At 38.3% G+C, this 26,796-nt stretch overlaps 1 protein-coding gene across 1 annotated transcript in view; it reads right to left on the bottom strand.

Moving 5' to 3' along the window:
- PIR (pirin) overlaps positions 1-26,796 on the bottom strand; it is a 110,265-nt gene that overhangs the window by 30,385 nt on the left and 53,084 nt on the right. The window contains exon 6 of the mRNA XM_012434732.2: positions 9,007-9,091. Coding sequence (XP_012290155.2) covers positions 9,007-9,091 — 85 coding nt within the window. The remainder of the gene's footprint in view (positions 1-9,006; positions 9,092-26,796) is intronic.

Below are 26,796 nucleotides of genomic sequence, written 5' to 3'. Positions count from 1 at the left end.
ATAGCATTAAAATCTACTTTTTAATCGAGGAAGATGTTGCTCCTTTCCTTTTTTCCCTTTGAAAGTAAACACAGAAGCAGCAACAATATACTGACAATATTTAAAAGCGTGTATCAGTTTCCTATTGCTGCTATAACAAATTACTCTAAAACTTAGTGCCTTCAAGTAACAAAAATTTATTATCTTACAATTATGGAGGTCAGAAGCCCCAAAATGGGCCTCATAGGTCTAAAATCAAGCAGGACTGCATTCTTCCTGGAGGCTGTAGGGGGAAATTTGTTTCCTTACCTTTTTTGACTTCTAGAGGCTGCCATTAGTCCTTGGCTTGTGGTCCCTTCCATTTCAAAACCAGTAATCACATCACTCTGACCTCTACTTCTATTGTCACATCTCCTTCTCTCACTCTGACTCCCCATCTCCCTGTTTCTCTTATTTAGATTCCCATGATGACATTGGGTCCACCTGCATTATCCAAACTAATCTCCCTATCTCAGTAGCATTAACTTAGTCACATCTGCAAAGTCATTTTTGCCACAGAACATAACATATACAGATTCTGGAAACTGGGACATGGTCATCTTTGGGGGAACATTATTCTGCCTACCACAGAGGGGTAGACTACGGGTTTTCTAATGAAATTTTGTTTATTAATCTACATATACTGTAAAGGAAAAGTTATAAGGTAAGGAAAAGCAAAAAGGTTCACAAAATCAAGTTTTTCCCATAACAGCTCTCCATTTTTAACATTCTAGATCCTGTCTTTGAGTATTTAGAAGCAAAGGTGCTGTAAAAGAAAATGAGAAAAATAAACAGAGTGGCTGTTGAGGGCCAAACTGTGAAACAGTCAGTCAGAAGACAAGGAGAACACGAGGACCAGAAGGCATATGTTTCTTGGACAAGATAGATAGTTTCCTAGAAATACAGATTTATGTCCTTCAAAATTAATGGTAACAAATGGTGTTATCTGTAAATTAGTTTACAGCAAAAGGAAAATCAGATCGCCTCGCAAGAGATGGTAAAAGCCACCATAAAAAAAAACTACTTATTCTCATTTTAGCCAAGCTCTAATATGAAAAACGTGTGGCCAGTGTGAAAGGAATCTGGTACTGTCAGAGACTCAACAAATTAGATTCTTTGTAAGTGATGCACTGTTCAGCCCAATTCCTGATATCAGCTGCCTTCCAAATCATCACTGCATGAAACATCTGTTTTCTGCAAGATTAGCATAACCGAAGAGAAACGTGACTAGCCTGAAGGAAATAAAGAGATGGTAAAAATCGATACTGATACTATTTGTGAGAAGGAATTTAGATAAAACCTAGTGTGATTCATGAGAAACGTTTTCAGCCTCCCTTAACTGGATTTCCCTTGGGATATGTGCATTTTCCCAGTATCAGGGATGGGATGGTAGCAGTGTATGCTTCTACTGCTATCTAATTAGTCTGGTAATGATACAACCAAGTCAACATTAAATTAGTTAGACTGCACAGCTTATTCCAAAAGCCAAACATAACCCAGACATCCATGTCAAATCCCCTTACCATGAGGAACAAAACAATCAAAATATTATAAACAAAACATGTCCAGGACCCTGTCAACGGCCTACACATTTCACAAAATATTTGCTACAATAAAGCACCCAAATAAAAAGAATTTAGACAGTCCTTGGAATTTATGATGGAATTTGACCTGGAAAGGTGGTTAAAAACAGAAAAAGACAAATGGTGACCTTGATTCGAATTACTTCATAATAAAATTTATTCAAGACAATTTTACCATCCAGTATATCTGATTACAGGCAGCCAGGACTATCAAATCTGCAAATAATGAGTGCTTTATAATACTTGAATTAATTGGCACTAAAGAGAGAAGCCTCAAACTTTGTATTTGTCACCTAATGGAGTGGAAGCATGCATGAGAGTGTATGTGTGTATGTGTGTGCACGTGTGTGTGTGTGTGTGTGTGTGAAAGAGAGACAGAGAGGGGAGGGAGGGAGAGAGATAGAGACAGACAGACTGAGAAAAAGAGAACACTGTAACTAAAAGTGATGTATTGGAAAAGACAGGATCTTTTGCTTCATAGCTGGGTTCATAACACACTAAAGAAAGTGGGTTTACAGACACTCAATGATAAATGTGCAATTCTAAGCTACTTGCTGTTGTATCTCTATAAAAATGTGTTTGACGTCAGGTGCGGTGTAATCCCAGCACTTTGAGAGCTGAGGTGGGTGGATCAATTGAGATCAGGAGTTCGAGACCAGCCTGGCCAACATGGTGAAATCCCGTCTCTACTAAAAGTACAAAAATTAGCTGGGCGTAGTGGCAGGTGCCTGAAATCCCAGCTACTCGGGAGGCTGAGGCAGAATTGCTTGAACCCAGGAAGCAGAGGTTATAGTGAGCCAAGATCACGCCATTGCACTCCAGCCTGGGCAAAACTCCGTCTAAAAAAAAAAAGTGTTTGAGGCCAGGCACAGTGGCTCATGCCTGTAATCCCAACACTCTGGGAGGCCGAGGTGGGCGGATCACCTGAGGTCAGGAGTTTAAGACCAGCCTGGGCAACGTGGTCAAACCCTGTCTCTACTGAAAATACAAAAATTAGCCAGGTGTGGTGGCATGTGCCTCTAGTCTCAGGTACTCGGGGAGGCTGAGGCAAGAGAATCGCTTGAACCTGGGAGGCAGAGGTTGCGGTGAGCCGAGATCGCACCACTGCACTTCAGCCTGGGTGGCAAAGCAAGGTTCCATCTCAAAAAAAAAGAAAATGTGTTTGAAAAGAAATCTCAGGTTTAAAATTCATGATGACAAAATAAAATGCAAATACAGCTTTGTAAACTGACAGATACACATTGTCTCAGGAGGCAATATAAGGTGATGTCTGAGATCAGAGCAAAAGCGAACATGAACCATCCATTTCCTGCTAGTGGGATCATGGAGAAACTGGTATTCTATATGCTGCTGATATAAAGTATGACTGCCGGCCAGGTGTGGTGGCTCACGCCTGTAATCCCAGCACTTTGGGAGGCCTAGGAGGGTGGATCACAAGGTCAGGAGTTTGAGACCAGCCTGGCCAAAATGGTGAAACCCCGTCTCTACTAAAAATACAAAAATTATCTGAGCGTGGTGGTGTATGCCTATAATCCCAAGTACTTGGGAGCGTGAGGGAGGAGAATCACTTGAACCTGGGAGGCAGAAGTTGCAGTGAGCCGAGACCATGCCACTGCACTCCAGCCTCGGTGACAGAGTACGACTCCTTTTCAAAAACCAAAAACAAAAAACCAAGAAAACTGAAAGTATGACTGCCTCTTTGGATTGCAACTTGACAATGCCTTTTAAAACTAAACATGCATAGAGCTGGTGACCATCCCTGGAAACCTGTCTCATCAAAATAAATTTCCACATGGGAAGGCAGATGTACAAGTATATTCATTGCAGACCAGTTTGCTATAGTCAAGCATCAGGAACAAAGTGAATGTTCATTGATAGAAAATAGCTAAATACATTATAGTATGTATTTAGATGATATAGAGTATCACTGTTAAAAGGAGCTACCATTAATGATGAGTGCCTGTAGTCCTAGCTACTTGGGAGGCTGGAATGGGAAGATCTCTTGGGCCCACGAGTTCAAGGTTGCAGTGAGATGTAATTGTGCCACTTTACTCCAGCCTTTGTGACAGAGAAAAATCCTGTCTCTTAAAAAAACAAAACAAAACAAAACAAAACCAAAGGAGCTATATAAGTAAACTGAGAAGGATTTCCATGAAGTACTTTTCAGTCAAATAAACAGGATGTAAAAGAGTATGTATAATATGATTCCATTTTAGTAAAATGACAAAATAACCCAATATCTGCATATATTTGAATGCACATATATATCAGTATAGAAAAATAAGTGTGGAGAAAAATACAGCAAGATATAATTCAAGGATATATCTGTGATATATACAGAAAGGGTACTGGACATAGATAAGGCAGAACAAGGGATTGGAGGAAAGCAACTCAAAAATAAAAGAAAAAGTACTGCACTAAAAAGTTAAAGCACATATACACTTATTTTTATAAAAATCACACATAGTGAAGGCTTATGTTTAGGTGAATTAATTTAAAATTTTTCTGTACTTAAATAGCCAGAATGAAATCCAAAATTAGAAGAAAAGAAATAATAAAGATCAGAGTAGAAGTAAATGAAATTGAGACAAAAAAAAATACAGAAGATCAATGAAATGAAAAGTTGGTGTTTTGGAAAGATAAATAAAATTGACAAACCTTTAGATGGACTAAGAGTAAATGAGAGAAGACCCAAAAAAATAAAATCAGAAATGAAAAAGAAGTCACAATAACTGAGACCACAGAAATACAAAGAATCATTAGAAACTATGAACAACTATATGTCAATAAATTGAAAAACCTAGAAAAAATAGATAAATTCCTAGATACATACAACCTACCAAGATGGAACCACGAAGAAATAGAAAACTTCAAAAAACTAATAACTAGTAAGGAGATAGAAGCCTTAATAAGTCTTCCAACAACAACAACAACAACAAAAAAAAGCCCAAGATGTGATGGCCTCACTGTTGAATTCATCCTATGAGACCAGCATTACCCTAATACCAAAACCAGACAAGAACACACAAAAAAAGAAACCACAGGCCAATATTGCTGATGAATATAGATGCAAAAACTCTCAACAAAACACTAGCAAACTAAATTCAACAGCACCTTAAAATGATTGTTCACCATCATCAAGTGTGATTCATCCCAAGGAGGCAAGGATGTTTCAACATATATAATCAATAAATGTGACACATCACGTTAACAGAATCAAGATGAAAAAATATGATTATTTCAATAGATGCTGAAAAAACATTCAATAAAATTCAACATCTCTTTATGACAAAAACCTTTAACAAACAGGGTATAGATGAACGTACCTCAAAATAATAAAGGCCTTATTATGACAAACCCACAGCTATCACCATATTGAATGGGGAAAAATGAAAGAATTCAATCGAAAAACTGAATTCCCCTAAGATCTGGAACAAGAAAGAGATGCCCATTTTAACCACTTTCATTCAACATAATACTGGAAGTCCTGGCCAGAGCAACTAGGCAAGAGAAAAAAATAAAGGACATTTAAATAGGAAAGGAAGAAGTCAAACTAGTCTTCTTCACAGATTACATTATCTTATACTAAGAAAAACTTAAAGACTCCACCAAAAAAAAAGCCATTAAAACTAATAAACAAATTTGGTAAAGTTGCAGGATATGAAATCAACATACAAAAACTAGTAGCATTTATGTACACCAACGGTGAACAATGTGAAAAAAAAATCAAGAAAGCAATCCTATTTACAATGGTTACAAAGAAAGATTACAAAATACCTGGGAATCAACTTAATCAAAGAAGTGAAAAGTCTATAAAAGGAAAACTATAAAACACTGATGGAAGAAATTGAAAAGGACACACAAAGAATGGAAAGATATTCCATGGTCATGGATTGGAAGAATTAGTATCATTACAATGACAATACTACCAAAAGCAATTTACAGATTCAATGCAATCCCTATCAAAATGCCAATCTCATTCACAGAAATGATCCTAAAACTGATATGGAACCACAAAAGACCCCAAATAGCCAAAGCAAGCCTGAGCAAAATGAACAAAGCTGGAGGCATCATACTACCTGACTTCAAATTATACTACAGAGGTATAATAACCAAATCAGCATGGTACTGGCATAAAAATAGACACATAGACCAATGGAGCTTATTTTTGACAAAGGTGCGAAGAACATACACTAAGGAATAGACAGTCTCTTCAATAAATGGTGTTGGGAAAACTGAATATTCATATGCAGAAGAATGAAATTAGACCTCTACCTCTTGCCATAAACAAAAATCAAATCAAAATGAATTAAAGACTTAAATTTAAGACCTCAAAATATGAAAATACTACAAATAAACATTGAGGAAAATCTCCAGGGCATTTGACTGGACAAAGATATTTTGTGTAAGACCTCAAAAGCACAAGCAACCAAAGCAAAAATAGACAAGTGATATTATATCAAGTTCAAAAGCTTCTGCACAGCAAAGAAGACAATCAATAACATGAAGCCAAGTGTGGTGGCTCACACCTGTAATCCCAGCACTTTGGGAGGCCAAGGCAGGCAGATCACTTGAGGACAGGAGTTCAAGACCAGCCTGGCCAACATGGTAAAACTCCGTCTCTACTAAAAATACAAAAATTAGCCAGGTTTGGTGGCACACACACCTGTAATTCCAGCTACTTGGGAGGCTGAGGCAGGAGAATCATTTGAGCCCAGGAGGCAGAGGTTGCAGTGAGCAGAGATCACGGCACTGCACTCCAGCCTGGGTGACAGATTAAGATTCTGCCTCAAAGAAAACAAAGTGGAGACAATCCCATAGAATGGGAGAAAATATCTGCAAACTACCTATCTGACAAGGGATGAATAATCAGAATATTTAAGGAGCTCAAATAATTCAATAGCAAAAATAAATCTAATTTAAAAATGGGCAAAAGCTCAGAATAGACATTTCTCAAAAGAAGACATACAAATGGACAGTAAGTATATGAAAAAAATGCTCAACACTACTAATCATCAGAGAAATGAAGTCAAAACCACAATAAGACATCATCTCACCCCAGTTAAAATGTCTGTTATCAAAAACGGAATAACACATGCTGGTGAGGAGGTGGAGAAAGAGAAACCCTTGTATATAGTCAGTGGGGATGTAAATTAGTACAATCATTATGGAAAGCAGTATGGAGGTTCCTCAAAAAAACTAAAAATAGAACATATAATCCAGCACTTCAACTGCTGGGTACATATTTAAAAGGAAAAAAATCAATATATAAAAGAAATATCTGCACTCCCATGTTTATTGCAACATTATTCACAACGGCCAAAACATAGAATCAACTTAAGTGCCCAGTAATAGCTGAATGGATAAAGAAAATATGGTATAAATACATAATGAAATATTATTCAGCCATAAAGAGAAAGTCATCTGCAGCAACCTGGAGAGAACTGGAGGACATTAAGTTAAATAAGCCAGGAACAGAAAGATGACTATTGCATGTTCTCACTCTGATGTGAGAGCTAAAAAGTGGATCTCATAAAGATCTCAAGAAGACTGATGGTTATTAGAGAACATGAAGGGTAGGGGTCTGGGTGGGATAAAGAGAGATTGATTAATGAGTACAAATATACAATTTGATAGAAGAAATAAGACCTAATGTTTGATAGATCAGTAGGATAACTTGATTACAACAATCTATTATATATTTCTAAACAGCTAGAAAAGAATAATTCAAATGTTTCTGGCATAAAGACAAATATTTAAGGTGACAAATATCCTAATTATACTGACTTGATCTTTATAAATCATATGAATGTATTAAATTATCACATGTACCCTGAAAGTATGTACATCTATTATGTGTTAATAAAAAAATAAAATTATTTAAAAATAGACCAGATACAATGGCTCATGCCTGAAATCCCAATACTTTGGGAGGCCAAGGCAGGAGGATCACTTAATGCCAGGAGTCTGCAACCAGCCTAGGCAACATGGTGAAACCCTGTCTCTACAAAAAAAATTTAAAAATTAGCTGGGCATAGTGGCACATGCCTGTAGTCTAAGTTACTTGTGAGGCTAAGGCAGGAGGATCACTTAAGCACAGGAGTTCGAGGCTGCAGTGAGCTATGATCATGCCACTTCACTTTGGCCTGGGTAACAGAGTGAGACCCCATGTCTACAGGAAAAAAAAATTATCAAAAAATAGCCAGAATTTTTTTTAAAAGAACAAAATAGGCCTTAAATGCTTGGGAATTTTCTAATTATTCTTTGGATTCAAATGTCAGTCTAAAGGTAACTTTTACATAACAACACCTATATCAAGCAAAACCTGTATCTCAATCAAGTATGCACTTGTTTATAACTAACACAAGTCCGAATTTGCCTTCAGGAATACTGTGAGTCAATAGGAGTTGGAAAGTCAAGAGACAGGGGTATTTTCCTTGCCCTACATCATCCAGGAAGTCTTTGGGTGGCCTTGAGCAAGTGACCAATCTTTTAGGCCTTCCACACCTGTAAAGTGAGGGGTATGGCCCACAGTTCTGACCTTAACATTCTGTGAATTCTTCCTGATTTTTTTTTTTTTTTTTTTTGAGATGGAGTCTCGCTCTGTCGCCCAGGCTGGAGTGTAATGGCGCACTCTCGGCTCACCGCAACAACCTCTGCCTCCCGGGTTCAAGAAATTCTCCTGCCTCAGCCTCCCAAGTAGCTGGGATTACAGGTGTGTACCACCATGCCAGGGTAATTTTTGTATTTTTAAGTAGAGACTGGGTTTCACCATGTTGATCAGGCTGGTCTCGAACCCCTGACCTTGTGATCTGCCTGCCTAGGCCTCCCAAAGTGCTGGGATTACAGGCGTGAGCCACCGTGCCCGGCTTCTTCCTGATTTTCTTAACTTGGAAGGTCCCAGCCATATTTGTCAATTTAAACATAATTAAATATAAACAGTTCATAGAACTTTGTGCTGAGTTTCAGAAACAAGCACATTCTAGAGAAAACAGCTCCTTGGTTTTTGAGTGTGTGTGTGTGTGTGTGTGTGTGTGTGTGTGGTGTTGTTGTTGTTGTTTTAGATGGAGTTTTGCTCTTGTTGCCAGGCTGGAGTGCAATGGCACAATCTCGGATCACCACAACCTTCACCACCTCCCAGGTTCAAGTAATTCTCCTACCTCAGCCTTCGGAGTAGCTGGGATTACAGGCATGTGCCACCATACCAGCTAATGTTTTGTATTTTTAGTAGAGACAGGGTTTCTCCATGTTGGTCAGGCTGGTCTCAAACTCCCATTCTTGGGTGATCTGCCAGCCTCGGCCTCCCAAAGTGCTGGGATTACAGGTGCGACCCACCACACCTGGCTGGTTTTTTTTTTTTTTTTTTTTTCCTGACATGATTACTAAATCCCAGAACCCATCATACCTTTAGGAATAGGCTGGGAATGTTTTGCTCCTGGGTCCAATTTGAAGTCCAAATATAAGGTTGGTGTGCGAGTGTAAACCTTGGACTGAAAAGGAAAAGGAAACCATCAGTGTTTTTTTCTAAGAATAAGGTTCTTCTTTCTTTCAGCTGGCCCTTCCATAATAGGCCTGGGCCTGGATCCATTATATTTATAGTTCCTCCTAGGGAAGAGTTAAAGCCAGGGTGGGCTGCTAAAACAGCCCCTCTTAAAGGTCTTGGTCTAGAAGTCAGCCCTCCTAGCTTTACAATGTGGCTGACAAACTAATTTCAGGATGACAGCTGTCTCCCTACAGCCATTTCTCAAATATGGTCTGATATTAACATTTTACTGGCCAATAATTGCTCCAAATTTCCCACTTCCAGTTTTCCACTTGATATGGTAGGTTATCTCACAACCAAACGTATGTTTCTTCCCCGTGTCTCAAGAAAGTCATTTCCATTTTGAATTTAAAAATGTGGACTGCACGTATTTTTTATTTTTTCTTACTTGGCCCTCTGGCTAACAAAAGTGGTCTGACACTGCTCGCTTGAAAAAGCCACAACTCCAAATGTAAGAAAGGCAAACTTTGGCGGGATTTTCTATTGCAAACCATAACTTTGATTCCATTAAGAGTTAAGCAGAGTTTCTAATTCAATATAATACCATCCTGAATCATTGGCATAGACTAAAATTCAAGGGATTAGAACTGTTGCTATAAACCTTATGATGTCTCATTGTTTGTCACCAAGCTCCATTGGTTCTAGTCTGCTTTTTAAACTTAAAATGCACATGAAAATGTAAAGCACATAACCTTAAACTTGGCAAGGATATGTAGTAGCTGGAATTTTCATACACTGCTGGTGGGACTATAACTTGGTATAAACACTTTGGGAAAGTGCTCGACAGTATATAGTACAGCTTAATATACATACATAAGCTATGACCCAATATCCCAACTCATAGGTGTATACTTAACAGCCACCTAAAGACAGGCACAAGAACCTTAACAGTGTCAGAATTGATAATCGCCCCAAACTGGAAATAGTCCAAATGTCTTTAATAATAGAATGGATAAGCGAATTTTAATATACAATGGAATACTATATAACAAGGAGAATGAACTCAACTACATGCAACAACTCAGATGAATTTCATAAGCATAATATTGAGCAAATGAAGGTGGACATGAGAGATCGTACAATGTATGATTCCATTTCTACAAAGTTCAAAACAAGGCAAAATTAATTTATAGCGTCAGAAGTCTGAAAATTAGTTACCTTGGGAAGATTAGTAACTAGAAAGGTATTTTGAAGGGGCTTCTGGGGGCTGGTAATGTTCTGTTTCTTAACCTGGCTGCTGGTTTTACAGGTGTGTTTACTTGGTAAACATTCTCTGAACTGTATACTTGATCTGTGTACTTCTCGGTGTATATATTTTAATTAAAAGATTATAGTCACGCATTTTTAGACAAAAAGAGAATCTAGAGCCCAGAATTCTTTACTCTCTTTGATAAAGGCATAATTTTGTGGAGAATGATGCAAGCTCCACGAGAACATGAACATTTCTGCCTTTGTTACCACTAAATTTTCAGGGCCAACCCACTATGTCTGTCAAATAGTAGGTGTTCAATAAATATTTATTGAATGATGTTTCATAATGGAAAACTCCATGTATAGTAATATAGTTATTGACAGTTATGAATATATATACTGACAGTACATATATACATACATATATATATACTGTCAATAACTGTATTACTATACATGGGATTTTACATACATATATATATGATATTCATCAGTATCTTTACCTACATGTAGCAAAATGCTTCTCTTCAGGACAGGTGAATTTGGTAAGGTCAAAGTATATGTCTGTACATTAAATTCTGAAATAAAGAATTGTGAATAATGTTGACTATCAAAAGAATTTTTTTTCCCTTCCTCTGAATGTCTCCTATTGAAGCTTTGGGGTTTAAAATGGTCTGGGAGAGTTTTGCATGGTTTAGAAGTTCAAGCTGTATTAATACAGCTTCAAAGACTAGAAAAGCCAATTCCCCTGTGCATACATAAATGAAACCAGAAAGACCTGTGACATCAAGTGCAACCTAAGGCCAAAGATTCACAATCAATCTGAAGAGCTTGAAACATACATAAAAGAAGGGCAGCACACAAGGGACACAGGATCTGGTTCTCTAGGATCATTAGGTGTATCAGGCACCATCTGGAAAGGGACTGGTTTTGTCTGATGACGACTTCTAAAATTACCTCTAAAAAGATCAAGGGTAAACTTCATATCATATCAAATGACTCCTCTGTTCAGGCAATATTTTGCTGTCTTTCACGGGGTGGGAGGCTAGGGGAGGAACAGCATGGGGTGGGGGATTGGGGAGGGACAGCATTAGGAGAAATACCTAATGTAGATGACGTGGCGATGGATACAGCAAACCACTACCATGGCACATGTATACCTATGTAACAAAACTGCACGATCTGCACATGTACCCCAGAACTTAAAGTATAATAAATAAATAAATTTTTAAAAAAGATCCCTGTTTGGTTTAAGCACCTTTCTCAATCTCTGCCTTAGTGGCAGATGCAGTATCCCTTCCAACAGAGAAGAAATTCATCACAAAGAGATTCTTGGTTTAATTTTTGCTAGCACTCTCCCAGAATGTGGCCATAAAAATAATCTTGAACTGGAAGTCAGGAGTCGTTCATGCTGTATTGCCTTTTCTTTTTTTTCTTTCTTTCCCTTCCTTTCTTTCTTCTCTTTCTCTTTTTTTAAAATTTTTTTTTGCAGAGATGGGGTTTCGCCATGTTGCCCAGGCTGGTCTTGGACTCCTGGGCTCAAGCCATTTGCCTGCCTCGGCTTCCCAAAGTGCTGGGATTACAGGTGTGAGCCACTGTGCCCAGCCAGAGGTATTGCTTTTTCTGTTGACCAATGAAACACTTATCTTCTTCTGGGATAATTTGCTCATCTGGAAATTTTGTGAGGGTAGTTGCTGATGTTTAAGTCCATTTCTGGTTCTGAAATTCTGATTCAGAAAACTAATATTTTCCTCCACACTCTAATTTTTAAAATTCCCTTCCAATTTCTCAGACTAGAGCTAAAGTGAAGTAAGAATGTGGCTGGGGTGAGGGAGGGCAACTAGAGCTGTGGGGAATTGGTGGGAAAGCTCTGGTTAACTTGCTATATTCTTGCCCTCAACCTCAGTCATCAATCTGCCCGCTTGGCTGGCTCTCTTTCCTTCTTCCTTCCTGTCTCTTGCTTCTCAACCTCACATTCACATAGAATGTTCTACATTCATTTATGTATTCATCTTAAAAATTTTAAACAGAAACCAATGAGAGACTTTAATAAAGCTACAAATATATTCCATTTTCTCATGGCGTGAAAAAGTCTAAGAGGAAACTTTTAATTCATTTTGCAGATGTTTTCCACAACATCTTTAACCTAAAACAGAATTCCAAACCAATTCTAGTATTCTTTTCATATTGGGAATTGGATCACTGAGGGTGTCAATATAACACATCTTGAATAATAAATTGCCCCAAAGCCTCCAAAACTGAATGTATATTATTCTACTTAAAATAACCTATAACGAGACAAAACTCAATTTGGAAGATGTTCCTATAAGTGTCTGTTTAGGTGTATGTATGTATATATATATACACATATATATAATTTTAAAAGCTTGTGGGTTTTATTTTTTGATTTTGATCATCCATGGTAAGTCTATGGAAATAGCAAATGCTCATTTAACTCAAAGGTGATAATGCCAGCCTCAAATATACCTTGAGCAAACCTGGATTCAGTCTTCCCATTACACACACTGCTGATTTTCAACCATAAAGGAATCTTGCTGTCAGACACATTGTTTCTTGTGTTGTTTTGTTTATTTTTTATTTATAGTAATAAACTATTAACAGACACTTAAAATAGAATGATCATTTAATTAAATCATTCTTTTTTGGTTAAAACTTAGCTATCAATGTATCTATTTCCACAACAGTCAAACAAATTTGTTCATTCAAAACTAAAAGAAAATACTTCCCTATAAATCTGTTGCAGCATGGACAGAGCTAATGTACTCAAATTCTATCAGCGAATTTGTTTTTTTTCCTTTTTTACTGTTTCAGTTCTGATTAACAATGACTGCAGAGGTATTAAAATCCAAAACTCTTCCCCCTTCTTCTTTTTTTCCATTTCACAATTCTATGTTGAAAGTATTTAGGAAACTTTAAAGTTTTAGCCTATATTTCAAAAGCCTAATGGCTTAAAATATTATGGTTCAAATATTATACAGAGAAAACTTCTAGAAGGTAAGTAATTTAATTCTTCATAAGAGGTTAAGGGTAAATTTTATCTAACCTACAATAGGGCTGTTACAAAATTCAGGTAAACCTTGTCTCTCTTTCCCTATAAATATGTCAGAGCCAAACCCATAATGAGTCTCAGACACCACTCCAATAATGGCCACAAAACAACCAAGACAAAACAAGGTCTATAAAACTACTTCCTTCCAAATTCCAATTCCAACCACCTTCATCTTATGTCCTTCAAAGACTTCCCACTTACCCTGGCTTTTGGTAGGATATCCTTGTCAAGCTGGCTTCCTTCCTCTGCTTTTATTCATAAATGTGATCTTAATTAGGAGGTGAAATCACTTCCACATGGAAACTATGTGGCTTTAAAACATCTCCCCAAGAAAAAGAATGCAGCATGCTATGTTGCTATGTATGAGTGTGGCAAAGAAGTATCTTGAATTTTGCCACTGCTCCTTTCACAGATAACTGCTGCCTATTGATTCCCAAATGCTGCTGCTTTTATCACCATCTTGACCCTCCCTAAAAGCCAGTGGCAGCAATGTAGTGTAACGTGTCAGACCTATAATAAATGCTTTCACATATCTTTAGGGGAACTGTTTCAAAAGCGCTTTATAATTTAGTTATTTTTCAGGAAATGCACTCAAATTGTCAATCTTACTGTAATAATTTGCTTAAGCAAATTACTCTAACCATATTAATGAGTGCCAATCCCCAATATCCTATAAGAAAAAGAAATAGTGTTTCTACTTGTTCCTAGACATGCACCCCCCATTTTGGACAAATCCCCTAATGTTGGACATTGTGTTTTATGGGGTTTTGTGTGTCATTGTTAGCTTTTGATGAATCTCTTTGCACATAAATCTTGGATTACATTTCTATTTTTCTCCTTCACAGTGAAATTATAGGTCTAAAGGTTAAGACATTGTGGCCAAAAGCAAATTGTTCAACAAAATCATCTGGTTAAACAGTAATTTTGCCAAAAATGTCTATTGCTAGTCACTGTTTTTCCTAGTCTTGGTACTTTTCCTCCACCACAGGGCAGCCTTTCTACTCTTTATGTGCTCTAAGTAGTTTTTTCCCCATCTTCCATCCCATCTCCACTTGTTAGAAAGTTAGCATATTCCAACAGATCTCCTATTGTTGCACAATTTTTTCCTTGTCACAAACATAGAATGGAAAAATTAATTGCTCAAAAAAGGTAAAAGGTAAAAAAATAACTCCCCTGAAAACCTTTGGAAAATGGAAAAAAGTGAGGAAAAAAGCTTAACCTTAAGAAAAAAGTTTAAAAGCACCACTTCCACAGTACAAGTACCATTATCTCAACAACCCGTAGCTAGCAGTATTTGTTCTTGAACAAATCATCATCTGATCACTTGTTATACTGACTTGCTTTCATCCAAATTGGTTTTGTCAAATTACTCGGTAACTACCTTTAAAAACTGCCCATCTCATCAAAATGTTGATCATCTTATTTTTTTCATTTAGTTCATTTAAAAAGCAGAAATTGGCATCTCCTTACTCTTTAAATTTGACTATTAGTTTGGGTGATATTATTAATTTAAAAATAATAGTAAGCATTAACATAAAAATAGCAATAACAAAATATGTTGAGGGCTTAGTATGTACCAGGTACTATTTTAGGGGCTTTGTATGTATTAAGGGCACTTGTATTTCTCTTTTAGTAAACTATCTGCTCATTACCCTATTTAACTTTTCATTCACTTATCAAATAATTTCCTCATTCAAAAAATGTTGGTTCACAATCTATAATGCATTAGTCATTGGCTATATACTGCTGAATAACAGTTCTGCTCAACCCTTGTGAAGTTTTACTTTCTAGTGCAGAAGATAATTTAGCAAATTAAATATAAAACTTTAAAATGTGCTACATGCTAGAAAAGAAATAAATGGGATTCAGAGAGAGAAAATGAAATGAGGAGAGTAATGGAAGTCCTCCTCACCAGGGAGATTATATTAAAGTGGAGACTTGAATAAGAAGAGTTGAGGGTAAGAGATTTCTTGGCAGAAAAAAGAGAATAGCACGTGTGAAGGCCATGAAGCTGTAAAGAGCTTGAAGAATTCAGAAACTGAAAGGAGAGCAACATGGCAGACATAAAGTGGTTACTGGAGAGAATGACATGAGATAAGTTTAGAAAGTTAGGAAAGATTTAATCAGATATAGGCCATAGTATGGCATTTGGGATTTCTTTAAAACACAATGAGAAGACACTGAAGAATAACCAGATCCAATTTTCATCTTAAAGAGATGTCTTAAGCTACTATATAGAGAACTGGAAGGGAGTAAGAATAGAGGAGACCCCTGAAGAGGATGCTGGAGTGGGCCAGAGAGGGATGGGAGAGAAGCAGGTAGATTTGAAATAATATATTTGGAGATAGACAGGTTTTGCTGAGGGACTGGATGAAGTGGGTATAAGGATGACCACCATGTTTCTACTTTGAGTGATGAGTGACAGTGCCATTCATTGAGATGGAGAAGATTGAAAGAGAAACAAGTTTTTTTGTTTGTTTTTCGCTCTCAGGACAGGTGAGGGTAGGGAGAACAAGACTGCAACTTTTCCTATTTTAAATTTGATGTGCCTGTGCACCATGCAAATGGAGAGGTCAAGTTGGCAGTTGCAGATATGAATCTACATAGAGCTCAAAGTGGGGCTTGTACCGTGAATATAAATCTGGGAGTTGTCAGACTATACATGGTATCTAAATCCATGAAATAAATAAGCTCACCTAGGCAGAAGCTCAATGAAAGAAAAGACTCAGCATTGAGATCCAAGGAACACGAGTGTTTAAGGGTCTGGCCAAGAAAACAGTGCCTCCCAGAGAAAGGAAGCTGAGAAGGAGCAAAGAGCATCCAGAGACACAAGAATGTATTATCTCAGAAGCCAAAGAAAGAGAGGCTATAGAGAAAGACAAAGCAATTAAGCCACGGAGAGGAAGAGCTAACATGAAGAAGGAACCAAAGAAAGAAAAGAAGACGGAGAAGATGACAAAGACAACGAAGATGATGATGAAGACGAAGAAGAAGAAAGAAAAAAGAAGTAGGAAGAAAGAGGGAAGAAGGAAGAGGAGGAAGAAGGAGGAGGAGGAGGAGAATAAGAACACCACCACCACCTCTGGTTTGCCCACTTGGAAGTCAGTGGTGACTAGTTTCAATGGACCAAGGTGGGTGGATGTCAAGTTGAGAACATCAAGGAGGTAGGACGATGGACATAAAAAGTGCAGACACATCTTTGGTGACGTGTGATTGGGAGAAGGAGTGGAAAATTGGGGGGCATGAAGTCAAGGAAGTTTAGTGCTTCTCATCAATTTATATGAGAGGTTTTTTTTCAATAAAGTAAAGTTATTAACCCACTTCAGTTTGTTTTTGGCCTTTAATTTCACTTACAAGGTTTCTGACATGGGTCAAATCTATTAATCTTTTCCTTCCAATGCTTTTAAACATAGAAAATCCTTCCCCATCCAAAGATCATATAAATGTTTGTGTGTATTTTTCTAGTTCAAAATTTTTAACATTAGATTATTTAATCTATGGCCGGGTGCAGTGGCTCAAGCCTGTAATCCCAGCACTTGGGGAGGCTGAGGCAGGGGGATCACTTGAGGTCATGGGTTCAAGACCAGCCTGACCAACATGGCGAAACCCCATCTCTACTAAAAACACAAAAAATTAGCCTGGCGTAGTGGTGTGCACCTGTAATCCCAACTACTCAGGAGGCTGAGGCAGAAGAATTGCTTGAACCTAGGAGGCGGAGAATGCAGTGGGCTGACATTGCATCACTGCGCTCCAGTGAGACTCTGCCTCAAAAAAAAAAAGATAGAAAGAAAAGAAACAGAAAAAGAAAAAGAAAAAAATTATTTAATCTATGTGGAATTCTTTTGACAAATAACTGTAAGATCATGAGCTAATCTGGTTTCTTTTTATTAAATGGTTAACCAATTGTCTCAGTTGACTTATTCTTCTTTTCCTCAATTGATGATAATCTTCTTTATCCCTACTAAGTTTGCACATATATTTGGGTATAGCTCAGGTAGGTTCTCTTTCTGCCACTTACAAGGAAGAGCCTCAATAGGGAAAACCAAGTGTCCACTTCATTTACTAGCTCAGGAGTCCCAACTAATAGAGTAAGATCTCCATAAGGAGTTCATGTCATCATCATCTAGTACAGTTCTTATGGCTTTCCGAGGTCCTCATCTTCCTTCTACCACCTTCCCACTCTCATGATCTGTTGGCCTTTGCACTGGGGATAAAAATGCATCAGCACAGACCTAGTCTCTGCACTACCATACACACTCAGGAAACTCACTGCCAGATCCCATTGTCCCTGTGTGGGGAACTGTACTTTCTCATTTCTCCTGGAGATGGTAAGGCTTTGAGGAAGTGAAAAGTACATTTACCATATTGTTTAAAGCAAACTTCTAGCTCATTTTTAGGATAGGCTGATGCTCTTCAACAGAATGATGTCTTCTGTATTCAATCCAAAGCACTTTGATTTCTGAATTCTTCATTATTTTAAACAATTCTGATAAGCAGTGGGAAAGATTAGTTTCCATCCCCAGTGCCAAAGGTATTGTGGGAAGGATTAAAACTCTGTAATCACATTTTGACATATACATGAAGTGCTACACAAATAGAAGACAAGGAACTCTTAGGCAAAATGCCAATGACTCTTTGTAGGGTGGGAGTTAGAGAGGGCCAAAAAACATTTTTCACTTTTATCAACCATAAAAGACTGTGGACAGTCTTGAACATCAAGCTGTCTAGCTGACCCAGAATTTTGAACATAGCCAAATTCAGTCAATAGTATTCTTTTTCAAGCAGCCCTTTAATCAGTAGTAATACTCTCGTCCTTCTCTTTTTCACCTTTTATTTATGGGAAGAGTAGTAAGGAGAGAAGGACTAAAGGGGAAGAGAATAAAGATGATGACAGGGACTCACAGTACTGAAATTTAACCAGAGACATGTTAATCGTGAAACTGGACTTCGATTTCTTCACCCTTTGAGTCAGCATTCTTGCCTAAAGTTGGGTTACAGATGTTCTAATTTCTTGGAAAATTAAAACCAGAAAAAGCACAAATGCCCATATCTTGTATAAATAATCCATCTACAACTCTATAAAGTCAACAGTATAATAAAACCACAAATGGCCCCCAAATAGGCTAACACAGAGCCTTCCTATCTGTTAATTCCAATCCATGGGTAATGTGTTCCAAGACAGAGTCAGCAAATCTATTAACCAATGCTAGAATATTCCTCACAGGGCTTCTAATCTCTTAGTTACATTTGTTACTTACTAAAATATTTTTAAGAGTTCTTGTAGGAAAGTGCATCAAGATGTAACACAGGACACTATTTGGCAAAGATTTCATAAAGCTCTAGGTAAAGATACCTTCATATACATATGATCCTCCAATTTTATGATTAAAATTAATGAAGGGGTCTAGAGCTTCTTCTGTGTGATCATTTGCAGAATGTTCTGACACAGACAGGCAAGGGTGTCTCCTTTTACAGACATGTGCCTGAAGGTACCGTTTTGGTGTAGAAAGAGACATGGTCATTTTGAAGCTTCCTTCCACGAAAATGCTAAGGCATTCCCTAACTGAAGAGAGACACACTCAGCAAACTTATGCATAAGGGCTGAATGTGTGATAAGGCAGGGGAAATGTTCAAATAAAACAGGGCAAAAATTCAGGAAACCTGAGTTTGGGTCTGGTCTTCTTCCACAATGAGCTGTGTGACCTTGGGAAAGACTTTTTGCCTAGTTGGGTTTCAGCTTTCTCATTTACAAAGTGATGGAGTTGGAGAGCTTATCTTTGGGATCCATTTCTGCCTGACATTCTGACTCAAATGAAAGTACCAGAAGAAAATGGAACAGTAGGTGGTGGTTGGCTTTGAAAAGCATATCATTCTATCAGGAATTCTAGATTCATGTTGCTCTAAAAACTTTGTTCATATCCTAATACACCATTATAGCAATGGAAGAGCTGAATGGACAAACTGAAAGTTTCCATAAAACTGTTATATAAATGGGCCAGAGACAGCTCATGTGTATTAGGAAAAAATGGCCCCCATGTTGGTTACTTCCTTACACTAGGATAGAACCATTAGCCCAAAGTGCACTGATCCCAAACTCCAATTTTCGTGTATCAAATTGCTTTAAATATATTCCAAAATGAACATATTTTTAGCCATTTAGAGCCTACCTACTCCATATACACTGTGAAACTATTCCCAACATCTGCTAGCCAGAAATAAGATAAACTATTCCTAACATCTGCTAGACAGCTATAAGACCTCAAACTCCTCTGTCCTTCAGAGCTCTCTAATCCAGAGACACCTCACCTTGATGCTGAGTGATATTACCTAGACATGTAAGCCTCCTCTCTGATTTCCCCTACTCATTCAGGTCTCTTGCCCTATTTCCTTTCTGAGTGGTGGCCTTGTGCCGCTATCTCTGGAAAATCTCCAGCTGTGAGGAACCTTCTCTCTTGTGCAACCTTGTCTGAGCACTGCCCAAATAAAGTTTGCATGTTACTGCCTCTCATGAAACTGTCTCTTCCTTGATTAGCTCCCCAATCCCCAAATTTACCACATCAACCCATCTAAATACAGTATTCAAATCGATCCTAAAAGTATTGAATATGGCCTCCTGTGTACCCACAAACAAGAGGAGAGGAAGTTCCCTGCTATTCAGCACCAGCTCAGAAAAATTGAGGAACTGACAAAATGTGCTGAAAGGCTGGAGCACTATGGAAGGGATCAGTATATACCCCCAATTCAGGTCAGGGATCATTCATGAATTCCTGTACAAGTAGGGAGTGGTCAGACCCTTGGCGAAATGACAGATGGCCCAAGATTTTCCTCTTGAACCCTTCAACATGTATCTCTCCTCTTAAGCCCTTTCAGTCTTTAAAAGTTTCCAAGACAAAACCTCTCAACAAAAAATCTGATTTCTATTGGGTTGTGCCAAACTGGTGAAGGACGTATGTAAGCATGTGATTAAGAGCACAAACCCTGGAGCCAGATCATTCAGTTAGAATCCCAGTTCTGTCACTTACTATATGTGTAACCCCAGGCAAGTTGCTAATCTCACTATGTCACAGTTCCCTATCTCATTAGGTTGTTGTGAGAACTCAACTGGACACATTTTACGTGTCTCCTCAGAGTCTCTCAGCCTCATTATAGCTTCTCAGCCCTCGGCCTCTTATGGATACCTAAAGGTGCCATCATTGTTGCAGCTGTTGATATTGCCAGATGCCTTGGCCTCTCCTAGCTGACCGTCAAGTTCTGATATTGCCTTGACTGTCCTCTCAGTGGTGGGAGGTTCCAACAGCTCCAGAGTCTGGGCTTGACCCAACCGACCTACTGAGGCTCTGGATCCTGTCTTCATGCCAACACTTGGATAAAGATCCAAGCCATAGAATGGGACATGTGGCCTATTCAGAGGCTGTCTGTAGGGGCCAGGTGACACAAACCAGAAGGGCAAGGAATTAGCTCCCCATGGGGAAATTTTGACCAAAGAGGAATGGAAGATGTGGGGCAATGGACAAATTCTTGCTCCCTTAGAAAGTTCTGAGGTAGAGCTTTCTGCAAAGGCATCCTACATGGCCAAGCATCTGTCTCACTTCCCTTCTCCTTCACTCCTACTGCCCTGGGATTGCAAATAATACTTACCTCGGGCTTTGTTTTCCAGAGAACCCAAGTTAAATCAGGATTGAAAGAATTGAGGTGGCTGAGCGCAGTGGCTCACACCTGTAATCCCAGCACTTTGGGAGGCCAAGGCAGTCAGATCACCGGGTCAAGAGATCGAGACCATCCTGACCAACATGGAGAAACCCCATCTCTACTAAAAATACAAAAATTAGCTGGGCGTGGTGGCACGTGCCTGTAGTCCCAGCTACTCAGGAGGCTGAGGCAGGAGAATCGCTTGAACCTGAGAGGCAGAGGTTGCAGTGAGCAGAGATCTCACCACTGCACTCCAGCCTGGCGATCGAGCAAGACTCTATCTCAAAAAAAAAGAAAAGAAAAAAGAATTGACACATATAAAGAACTCTCAGAACTTCACTGTCCAGTACAGTCAACACTCATTGCATGTGGCTAGTCTGCACAGAGATGTGCTGCAAGTATAAAATACACAATGGATTTCAAAGACTTGATAACAAAAAGTGTAAACTATCTCATTACAATTTTGTATTGATTACATGTTGAAATAATATTTTGGATATATTGGATTAAATATGCTATTAAAATTAATCTTACCTCTTTTATTTTACTTTTTAAATATTTACCGTGAAATTTTAAGCGACATGCCGCTTCCATTATATTTTTATTAGACAGCTCTGACTTAGAACTTAGCACCTCAAAAGCCCATAAAAGATGTTGGCCATTTTCATTTCCCGTCCCAAGAATTTCTAGAGATTTGCTGTCGGTAAAGACTAATGATAAAAGGGAATATGAGAGAAGAAAAGATAGATAAGGGAAAAAGAAATAAATATTTATTAAGTACCCTCTATGTTGCTAGGCACATTGAATACCATTCAAAAACCTCAAGGACTCTGTATTATCATCTCCACTTGGCAGATGAGGAAATAAAGGCTCTAAATAATTTTCCCAAGGTCACAGATGTATTAAACGACAGAGCTGAGATTTGAACCCCGGTCTGACTCCACAGCCTATGCTCCTTTCAATCCCTCATACTGTTGAAGGATGGACTCTAATGGTATAGTTTTAATAATGTGACAGTGAGATTTTCTGTCATATGCTGGGATTTTTAGAATCCCTTAAATCAGCCACATAGAAGGTCACCTACACCAACCAAGTTAAAAGCTGGTGTTAGACACAAATCTCTCTCTCTCTCTGGCCCTGGGTTCATGGAATTGAATTGATATACACCATAATCCATGGCCAAGTTCATCATACATCCATGGGCACCCCTCTTGTTTTGTGTTATTTTACCCCATCATCCCCCATCTCAAGCCCATTCCTCATTGGCTCTCAGTTGAGCATATGTAATGGACATCCTTCCAATCTACCCATAGTGTATTTACTTAGATATATGGGTGTCCTTGAAAATAAGTAGTATTGTGTGCTAAACTGCTTTCTTTTCTGATTTATTCCGCATTTTTTCCTTAGAGCTAATCATATAACTACAAGTGAATATAGTCCATTGCTTCTGGTGGCTACACCATATTCCATCATATGTAACCACCACATTTCACTTATTCATTCTCTAAGTGGTGAACACCTGCATTGACTCTCTTTTCTACCACTCACAATGCTGGGATGACCACTGTCATATGTCTGCTTGGTGAAGTTTTGATGGAATAAATACTAGGAGTGAAATTTCTGGGGCATACCCCATATGCAGTGTTAGCTTCACTGAGTTATGTCAACTTGCTCTCTACAATGAACACAGCTACACCCACCTGCCAAACATGAAGTTTCCATTCTTCCCATCCTTGCCAGCACTTCACAGTACCCAACTTCATATTTTTTTCTTAATTTGAAGGGTGTCAAGTGGCAGCATATTATTTGAATTTCTATTTTTCTACATATTGGTGAGAGGAACATTCTTCATATTCTTATCAGCCTTCCATACTTGAGAACAGGATTTTCTCAAGATCTGGTGCCTGGAGTTACCGCCAACACAAGCAACTTTACACAAAGGCAGAAATGTCTCCCCCTAGAGAGTGGAGATGGTATGGATACATGGTTTTCTTCTCCCAACTATGTTAATGCCCTGGACTGACCAAGTACATCAATTTTCTGCAGATATAACTGCTCCAGAGCTTGGAGATTTGCTTGTGCAATAAAATTTCATGGAATCAAGGCTGGTATTGTGATAAATGTGTCTTTTATTACCTTTTGGGACTACTTCTAAAGTGAAACATATGAGAATTGAGGTTGAATGGATTCAAGTTTGGCAGACCTAATGGAGCCAAATCCAGTCCAGGGGAGGCAACTCAGGCTGCGATGCTCATAAAAAAAAAAAGAGAGAATCCTTAGTCTACCCAAGCAAAGCAGGATTAAAATTGGATAAAGATGCTTTGGCATCTTATTTAGAATGTAATTTCAATTCTAATTTACTTTAATGTGATTTATAAGGGCAAGGGGTTTTAGATCAGAACTTTACTTTTGTCTGAGAAGTTTGATGATGGGAGAGGTTTATGTTCAAATTTGGGATATTTTGATATTTAGATAAAATGAATGTGCAGCCTAGAAGACAGATGTGCCTTGGTGTGAATTTAACAAAAACCTCTCTGTATTCATTTGAGATTGTTCTGGGGTAAAATTGATCTCAGAGAACAGAAGTTAGTTTTTGTGTAAGGGGGTCCACATTCATAAATTTCTCATTTCTTTCCTTGAGGGGGCAGTCATGACTAAGCATCCAACTCCAATATGTTAATAGAACAAAACATCAGGGAATGTTGGAGGGAGCCTCCGGACCCCTCCCTAATGTCCCCATGAGGCAATACTGCCAGCTGCTCTCTGCCTTTCTCACTAATCCCTGAGGGTGAGAGGGAGGCAGGAGGTGGAATCCAGCTGGTTAGGGTAATTCAAGGGATTGAGTATGCTCAGCTCAGGCCCTCTGGGCTCTTTTTCTTTTTCTCTCTTCTTTTGCCAAGAGGTAAGCCTGCCTCTGAAGAAGATGGCTGTGACTGTACACCTCTGCCTGTACGTGGTTAATGAAGCGAGGGAAGTATTAAAAAACCCAAAAGGTCCCAGATATAAGTCATGTGCTCTTATCCAGAGTCTGGGGAGAAAGATGATATTTGGATCCCTATCTGGCTAACTCCTCAGTCTCTCTCTCAATTCATTCTTAACTTGGAAGGGAAAGAAAGGAGTACAGGCATATCTTGTTTTATCACACTTCCTTTATTGTGCTTTGTAAATACGTACATATACATATATGTATATATTTACATACTGAAGGTTTGTGGTAACCCTACACTGAACAAGCCTATTGGTGTCATTTTTCCAACAGCATGTGCTCACCTCACATCTCAATGTCACATTTTGGTGATTCTTGTCATATTTCAAACCTTTTCATTATCATTATATCTATTATCTGTGATCTTTGATGTTACTATTGTAATTGTTTTGATGTACCACAAACTGTGCCCACATAAGACAGCAAACTTAACTGATATGTGTGTTCTGACTGCTCCCCCGACCGGCTGTTCTCCGTATCTCTCCCTTTCCTTAGGTGTCCGTGTTCAGAGACACAACAACATTGAAATGAGACCAATTAACAATCGCGCAATGGCCTCAAACCGTTCAGGCGAAAGGAAGAGTCATATGTCTCTCACTTTAAATAAAAAGCTAGAAATGATTAAACTTAGTGAGGAAGTCATGTCAAAAGCTGAGGTAGGCCAAGAGCTGGCCTCTTGCAACAGTTAGCCAAGCTGTGAATGCAAGGGAAAAGTTTCTGAAGGAAATTAAAAGTGCTACTCCAGCGAACACACAGATGATAAGAAAGCAAAACAGCCTAATTGCTGATATGGAGAAAGGTTGGGTGGTCTGGATTGAAGATCAAACTACCCACAACATTCCCTTAAGCCAAAGTCCAATCCAGAGCAAGACCTTAACTTTCTTCATTTTTGCGAAGGCTGAGAGAGGTGAGGAACCTGCAGAAGAAAAGTTAGAAGGTAGCAGAGGTTGCTTATTGGGTTTTAAGGAAAGAAGCCATCTCCATAACATAAAAGTACAAGGTAAAGTAGCAAGTGCTGATAGAGAAGCTGCCGCAAGTTACCCAGAAGATCTACCTAAGATCATTAATGAAGGTGGCTACACTAAACAAGAGATTTTCAATGTAGACGAAACAGCCTTATATTGAAAAAGAGATTCCATCTATGACTTTCATAGCTAAAGAGAAGTCGACGCCTGGCTTCAAAGTTTCAAAGGACAGGCTGACTCTCTCTTGTTAGGGGTTAATGCAGCTGGTGACTTTAAGTTGAAGCCAAAGCTCATTTACCATTGTGAAAATCCTAGGGCCCTTAAGAATTATGCTAAATCTATTCTACTTGTGTTTTAGAAATGGAACAACAAAACCTGAATGAAAGCTATTCTGTGTACAGCATGGTTTGCTGAATATTTAGGTCCGTTATTGAGCCCTACTATTCAGAAAAAAATTATTGCTTTAAAAAATATTACTGCTCATTGACAGTGCATTTGGTCAACCAAGAGCTCTGATGAAGATGTACAAGATTAATGTTGCCTGCTAACGAAACATCCATTTAGCAACCCATGGATCAGGGAGTAATTTCAACTTTCAAGTCTTATTATTTCAGTCTTGAAAGTCAAAATTACTCCTTATTATAATCATATTATTAATAATTCATATGCCATAATTTGATATTAATAATTATCAATTTTTATTAATAATTATAATCATTATAAATTTCATAAGGCTATAGCTGTCATAGATAGTGATTCCTCTAATGGATCTGGGCAAAATAAACTGAAAACTTTCTGGAAAGGATTCGCTGTTCTAGATATCATTAAGAATATTCGTGATTCATGGGAGGGGATCAAAATATTAACATTAATAGGAGTTTTGTAAAAGTTGATTCCAACACTAATGGGTGATTTTAAGGGGTTCAAGACTTCAGTGGAAGAAGTCACTGCAAATATGGTGGAAATAGCAAGACAGCTAGAATTAGAAGTGAAGCCTGAAGATGTGACTGAATTGCTACAAGCTCATGATAAAACCGGTAGATGAGGAGATGATTCTTAAGGATGAGCAAAGAAAGTAGTTTCTTGAGAAGGGATCTCCTGGTGAAGATGCTGTGAACATTGTGGAAATGACAACAAAAGTTTTAGAATACACATAAACTCACTTGATAAAGCAGTGGTAGAGAGGATTGACTCCAATTTTGAAAGAAGGTCTACTGTGGGTAAAATATAATCAAACAGCATTACACACTACAGAGAAATCTTTCATGAAAGGAAGAGTCAATCAATGCAGCAAACAACACTGTTGTCTGATGTTAAGAAATTGCCATAGCCAACCCAGCCTTCAGCAACCACCACCCTGATCAGCCAGCAGCCATCAACACTGAGACAAGACTCTCCATTAGCAGAAACATTAGGATGTGCTGGAGGTTCAGATGATCATTAGCATTTTTCAGCAAAAGTATTTACTTAATTAAGCTATGTATTTTTTTTAGATATAATGCTATTGTACACTTAACAGACTAAAAATAGTGTAAACATAACTTTTATATGCACTGGGAAGCCAAAAAATTGTGTGATTCGCTTTATTGCAATATTCCCTTTATTACAGTGATCTGGAACTGAACCCACAATATCTCTGAGGTATGCCTATGTTATCTTCTGGCCTTCTCAACCTCAACTCTCTACTTCTGACTTCCACTGAATTCTCGGCCCTCTTCAATAAACTGGTCTGCTTTTGTTTGTTTGACAGA

This window comes from Aotus nancymaae, unplaced genomic scaffold (assembly GCF_030222135.1).
Source record: "Aotus nancymaae isolate 86718 unplaced genomic scaffold, 86718_ANA_hifiasm-v0.15.2.pri h1tg000058l, whole genome shotgun sequence".
Lineage (NCBI taxonomy): Eukaryota > Metazoa > Chordata > Mammalia > Primates > Aotidae > Aotus > Aotus nancymaae.
The sequence above is the reverse complement of the archived record's forward strand: the minus strand, read 5'-3'. Positions and strand labels throughout refer to the sequence as shown.